At 42.0% G+C, this 7087-nt stretch overlaps 1 protein-coding gene across 3 annotated transcripts in view; it reads right to left on the reverse strand.

The window, feature by feature from the left end:
• Positions 1–4806, reverse strand: part of SNX13 (sorting nexin 13) — a 133993-nt gene extending 129187 nt beyond the window's left edge. For 2 of the 3 annotated variants that reach the window (XM_047096695.1, XM_047096694.1), the window contains exon 1: positions 4662–4804. In XM_047096695.1, coding sequence (XP_046952651.1) covers positions 4662–4673 — 12 coding nt within the window. In that variant the 5' untranslated portion in view covers positions 4674–4804. Of the gene's footprint in view, positions 1–4661 lie in introns of all 3 variants that reach the window. The other variant, XR_006965231.1, reaches the window with a different exon arrangement.
• Positions 4807–7087: the final 2281 nt, after the last annotated feature.

The following is a 7087-nucleotide window of genomic DNA, read 5'->3' on the forward strand; positions in this document are numbered from 1 at the left end:
ATCACATCTCAGGATTTCCCATACAAGAAATTCTCTAAGTCTCTGCTATTAGGGTTCTCCAAAGAAACAGAAACAACAGGAGATATAGATACAGAACTTTTTAAGGAGATTATGAGGAATTGGTTCCCATGATGACAGGGGCTGAGAAGTCCCACCATCTGCTATGTGCAAGCTGGGGATCCAGGAAAATTAGTGGTAATTCAGTCCAAAGGCCTAAGAACCAGGGAACTGATTTAAATCCCTGGGTGAAATAAGATGTGATGCCCAGCTCAAGCAGTAAGGCAGCGGGGGGGGGGGGGGGGGGGGCAAATTCCTCCTCCCTCCATGTGTCCTATTCTGGCACTCGATGGATTACATAGTTTAGATAGTGAGCATCCACAATGGAAGAGCAATCTACTTTAAAGAGACCACTGACTCAAATGCTAATCTCATCCTCATCCAGTACACCCTAAGAGACACACCCAGAAATAATGTTTAATCTTGACCCTCTGTGGCCAAACTGACAAAATTACCCAACACATGGTTAAACAACTTTGCCATATAATGCAAATTCTATCACGTTCTTTGAGAGCAAATCACCCATCAAAAGCTATGAGAAATCCTGAAAGAACAAAGCAATTATCTTCCTTTGTGCAAATGTCTTCAAAATGTATTTGAAACACAAAATTTTATTCCGTTAACAACTATTAACCTGGAACTTTTAAAAGTGCTACAGAGTACATCTTTTCCCATCTGTATCATACTTGTTAACCACAAAATCATCAATTTAGTATTAATATCTAAAAACCAACAAATCTGGGTGGCAGTGACTTAACACCAATGTAAACCTTTTTTAACATGTACTAATGCCTCACATTTGCACACAACTCAAACTATTAAGTTTAAACAGCTATAACTTTTCACTCCATATTTTTAAAAGCACACGACAAATGTTAACAGGCTGACTGATAACTGGGTGTTATGCAAAAACAATCTCCTGAGTATACCACAGCTCTGGTTCAAATTCAACACATTTTCTTGTATCTTCTATAGCTTTAGTTCTCTGTTAATAATAAATGCTCAGAATAACCTTAATAGCTTTTGAAAAAAGTTTAAAAATGCGTTTAATGAAAATTCACTGATAAATATTTCATTATATCCTAATGATGTGAAAATTCAGATTTTAACAAATCCTTAAGTAAATATCCCAGACCCTAATTATGATATATGGAAATTTACACTTATTTTTAAAAAGAGAGTGGTGAAGGAAGAGTGGGTATGAAACAAATAATTTTCAAGTATACTATGACAAATAAGAGTAACATTAAGAGTAAGACGTCCTAAAGGACAAAGACAGAAGGGGAAAAATAATTTAAACATTTAAAACAAACAAAGCTGTCATCCCTATATGGAAAATGCAAAAGACACACAGATATGTCTAGCAAGTCTCATAAATATTTCAATTATATTGAGAATGAAAATAACACAAATTGAAGTCAAAAGGTTTAAATCAGAAACTATGTTACCTCCTCTTTTAAAAAATAAGGGGGGGGGGGGGGGACGGGGGCAGAAGAACCTACCGGTGCTCTACTTTCAAATCACACCAATCTATCATATCACAGGTTTCAAAGTTCAATGTACATATTAATTTGCTCAATTGAGTAATTTTTCCTTGTAGCTTAGTATGGCCCTTAATTGCTCACATGAATGGTTCCTCATTTCTGAAAAGGTTTCAAAAATCTATTTTGACAAAATGCAAAACTGAAAAGTTTCATATGAATGTTTATCACTACTGTTACTATTATGTACCTATATACTTGGCATCCCTACTTTGGTTCAAAAACAAAAACCAAAAAACCTAAACCTAAAAATAGTATACTGATGACTATCGATTACAAAAGAAAATCAATGACACATTCCATACTGAGCCACGAAAACAGCACACAATTTGGAATAAGACGACCTAGGTATGATTCCCAGCTCCACCATTTGTTATATAATTTTAAGCCAACTGTTTTAAGTCTCTGTCTTCTCACCTGGCTAATGAGAATAGTATCTCCTACCTCAATGCTGAGATGCAAAAGACCCAAGCAGATAGTACCACTCACCACTTTCTAAGCATAGTATACACTTGTTGAACAAGAGAATCTTCTGTAACACAGCTCGTAACTAAATATTTTGAAATCTAACATGAATTAAATCACCTCTTCACCTCCCCTAATGCCTCCTGATCTGTGTTAAAACTAAGAGAAGCAGTAAAATAAAGTACTACACTACTAATTTTTTAGTAACCAATATGGAGTACAATTTTATATCTACTATATTTCAAAATAGGACTATTTTCCAGACTTAAAAAAAAAAGCTAAAGCAAGAAGTCTTTCTTAAGTAATGATAAGTCTCAGTTTACCTACTGACAATATTCAGACAAGAAATAGTGTATTATTAACATCGATCAAGAGAGCTGAAAATTACTGAAAGCTAAATAGAATTCTGTACTGAGTCAGGAGATGGGATTCAAGTTTCGTATTTGCAACTAATAACTGCTTGACCTTGGACAAGTCCCTGGGCTTCAGTTTTCTAATCTATAAGATGAATACTAAAAACCAAAAATAAAATCCAAGTGCCGTTTAATCTGGGCCTTTCTCCGGAGAGGCAATCCCACATAGTAGTTAAGAGAATGGACTCAGTAGAACTGCCACTGGCTCTGCCACTTACAAGTTGCACACTGGTAGACACACAACGCACCAGGGGACACCTTTTTTTTTTTTTTTTAATGTTTAAAAAATTTTTAATGTTTATTTATTTTTGAGCTAGAGGCAGAGCACGAGGGGGGGAAGGGCAGAGAGCGAGGGAAACACAGTATCTGAAACAGGCTCCAGGCTCTGAGCTCTCGGCACACAGACCGACACGGGGCTCAAACCCACAAATCGTGGAATGACCTGACACAGAGGGACACAACCGACTGAGCACTCAGGTGCCCCAGCACTACAGTACTTCTTACTAGCATCAATGGTTTACTGTTTAAAATATTTCCCTGAAACACAAAATCATTTTACAATACAGAAACTTAGAAGGCACAGTCCTTCCACATCAAGAAACTAGCATTTTACTAGCAGACACGGAGCTCATATGACAGCATTACAACTTTTTACAACATGCTAACCTAAGCCAAGTTTCATCAAAAGATCATAAAATATCGTACTTTAGAGACACCACTGAAACCTTGTTAGAAGGCTAATTGTTCTCACCAAAATATCACAGTGAAGGTAAAAATAGAACTGCTACTTAGGTCTTTTTTTTTCTTTTAACCTAATACTGCTAATGAAAACAGAAACTTATACCATAATCTCCGGGAATAAAATAAACTCCAGGATGCAAAATAATGTGGAATTTAAAAATATAAAGTGAAATGCAAACTATTAGAGATAATTAGTTCATTAAAGTCAGCCAGTAAAATATTTACCAGATACATTATACTCCACGCTCTGTGCGTACATTATGTGCAAATACCAAGTGTGAACTTCCTCAGAATTAATCAAATGGTAAAGGCAAGTAAATGCTTTTTCATCACATTTTCACGCCACAAAAGCCACTCATCCACAAACGTTTTTATTTCCTTTAGGCCCAGGTAGGAAGGAAGACTGCCCATTAAAACTGTTTCCTTTCCTTAGTGCAGCCCACAAAGATGCCCAAACTAGTAGTCCCTGACAGCTGATACCAGAACCTTCACAGGACTTCAAGCGAGTAACTTCTAAGACATTTCCTCAAATCCACAAGCTGCACAATTTATCTTCAGTGACGCCCACACCACCACATAGCACTACACCTAACTGTTAACCGGGGTCAAGTATCTGATGAGATCAATTTAATTCCTCCCCTGAACGTATTGCTAGTAAGGAACTCTACTTCTTCAAAAAGTCTGCTTTTTGCAATGGACATCAAGCACTAGAAAAGGGAAACTGACTGGCTAGTCATAGTTGCCCTACTTCCATTTCAGGTCCAAACGAGGAAAAAAAAAAAAAAAAAAGCTGTTCCACGGAGAGTATCAAGGGAGCCTTAAGCAAATCAAGAGTGTAGATGCTAAACTGAACTTTCTGATTCCTACGATTTAAAAAGGTGACAATGGGTGGGGGTTAGAGGGGGAGGTGAGATAACTGGGCTATCCAAGTGTGGCTTGAGAAAAAAGGTCCACTTCACGAAGTAGTCAAAGTAGGGGGTAGGAAAAACCGGTCTGGCCAAGTGACAAACCCAGGATGCTGACCGAGCTTGGAGGTGGAGGGCCCTGGAGGCCAGGGACCGGAGAAGGGAGATCTCGGGCAAACCGTAGGGGAAGAGCAGCACCAACGCAGAGACCGACGCTGCCACGGAGCAGCGTGTAAGGGGACACCACGAAGGAAACGATGAGTTAGGAGGTAGCGACAGCAAGAGGGTGGCCAGTGCCACGGGCGACAGGCAAGTGGCAACTACGAAAGAAGAGGCACAGCAGCCGGAGGTGGTGGGACTCTGTTGAGTCAGCACAGCTCCTATTCAGGGGGCACTTGTAGGATCCCCGTTGCTCTTCGGGCCCCGGGGCCCGCTACGGAGGGTCGGGACCGCGGTCAGGAGAAACGCTGTTCTCGGAAGAGCTGGCGCCGGCCCCTTCCCCATTTCACAGGTAAACACTGGCCGCCGTCGCCGCTTACCTCTGTTAACATTATTACACCCCGGGGAAGTGAGCTCCTCCCTAGCCTCGCCGCATGGCAACAGCCGTAGCAGCAGCGAAAACTGCCCGAGCCGCCGCCAACGGCCGAAACAGCTCCTTCAGTCGTCTCCCGGGCGGCGGCTTTACTCGGCTTCGCTGGCTTCCCCCCGGCCCGGCTGCTCGCGACGGACGCGCCGCCATCTTGGAAGAGCGACGTCCGCGTCTCTCTGCGACGTGCGCTTCCATTGGTGGGCGCAGGAGCCGCCGGCGACTCGTGACCGTCTCCATGGCGCCGGCGCGTGGGGAAGCGGAGGCGGGCGCCTCGCGGCCCACTCGGCCACCGCGGTGAGGCCTCCAAAGCTGGGTTCCCAGGGTAACTTGCGATTGCCGGTAGTAGAGACGGGGCCCAGTGTGAGGCCAGCCCGGGAGCGGGCGCGCTCGCCCTCCGGGTTGGGTCGTCCTCCGCGGCTCGCCGGCGTAGGCCGGCCCTAGGGTGGAGTGAGATGGGCAGAGGCCGAGCCTTAGACTGATGGCGCTGCGGACCTCGCGCGTCTCGGGAACTGGGAGGCAGATGTCCTGTAGACAAACTTCCCTCTGGCATTTCCTTTGCACAGCGGCGACCGAAGAGCACGCGGAGGCTCGGTTCCCTCCACGGTCTGGAGTTAAATATGATCTGAAACTGCTCCTCACGCAGTCCCTCACTTCTTGAACTTTGACAGAAACTTTCCTTTGTCCTTAACCAATCGTCAGCGAGCCCTCTTTTGGGGTGTGCGACAGGTTGTAGAATTGATACAGGCATATCAGCTTTACCCAGGATCCTAGCACTTAGGACGGTCGCTGATTAAGTGATTGGCCAGCACGTACATCACAATGAGATCTTAGTTTTGCTTTTTCTAAGAGACCTCTTAAAAAAAATAAAGCCACTTTTGCTTTTTAGCTGTCATCTTTTACAGCTCTACTAGCCTCTTGATACAATGTGTCTGTGTATCAGTGTGAGCAGATTTCAGCAAGTGGCATTGTAGCTAGTGCCAAGTTGAAATGGGACTGAACTCTGGCCCTCAGTGTGCATTCTAAGAAGCCCCTGAGACTGACACCATTCTGAATCTACCACTAGATGAGTTACAATATGTGGAGTTAGAGGCAGTCACTTCTACCTGAATTTTAACGAAAGTAGTTTACCTGAACCTGCTGTCAAAGCGTGTTGTTCTGTTGTGTGTTAGAAACTAGTTTAGAAGGAAATTGAAGATTTTCAGATTTGATATGCAGAACCCTTCCATCTTTTTTTATGAGGGGTACAAAAGCACTCTGAAAACTAACGTCGTTCATTCCCCTTTTCCCGAATCTCCTTCCTTAACAACGGTACTATTCTATAAAATGAAATTTGCTTAATACATTACTATTATAGTCTCAAAATATTACAAACTTGTGTTATCTCTATTCTATTGTATCCTCCCCAAGGAAACAAAACTATTTAGGTAGTCAGGTAAAAATTCAAGAAAAACCCTCATTTTGCCCAATTCAACTAATTGAGGCAAAGTAGTTTTTGTTTTGATACACATCTGATACATAATTTCCATATTCCTGGGCCAGCAGAATTCTGACCTCTGCAACTAGTATTACTACTAGTTTTACTACTACTAGTAGTACTACAACTACTATTACTAGTATTGACAGATTAAGCCATGATAGGAAATAAGATTGGAAAATACTATCTGGACTAAGATATTAAGGGAAACTAAGAGATACTAGAGACAACAAGGAAGCTGGAAAAAGATATTGTTCCAACCTGTAAGTAAGAAAACAGAGAAGGAGACTTGTTAATATTTAAGATACCAACTAGTGAATTACAACTGTAATTTAGGTGTCTAGCCTAAGTATTTAACTTTTTGCACATATTTTCCCATTACAGAAGTAATACATTTTTACTTGGTCTAAAGGTAGTAAGGTAAGTGTAGGCATTACTTGAGTTTATACCAACCTGTAATATGACCCGGACATGCTTTTAATATTTAAGAGTTTATCTGTAGACCTAGGAGAGAGAAAGCCAAAATCATCAGCTCCCAGTTTGCTCAGCGAGCGTCCTTTCTGTGACCTAAAAAACCTTATGCTAGCTAGCCTTGCAGGTCTCTCCTCACATGCACTGCTCTGACCTCATTTCTACCAGGCACTTTGTCCCAGCTTTCCTGCTCCTATAACAGCAAGTCATGTTCTTGACATGGGGCCTTTGCACTGACTGCACTCTATCTAGGAGGATCTATCCACCAAATACTTGCATGGCTAGCCCCTTCACTTCTGTCCCATCCCTGCTCAAATGTCATCTTTTTAAAGAAGCCTACTCTGACCGTCCCATTTAAAATGTTGCCTGTCTCTATCCTCCCTTCCTTGCTTTAGTTCATAACTCTTACACTTTCTAACAGTTACTCTTTT

The sequence above is a fragment of the Lynx rufus genome, unplaced genomic scaffold (assembly GCF_022079265.1).
Source record: "Lynx rufus isolate CCGP_SWC_20201006 ecotype Redwood Valley unplaced genomic scaffold, mLynRuf1.p SCAF_4, whole genome shotgun sequence".
Taxonomy (NCBI): Eukaryota; Metazoa; Chordata; class Mammalia; order Carnivora; family Felidae; genus Lynx; species Lynx rufus.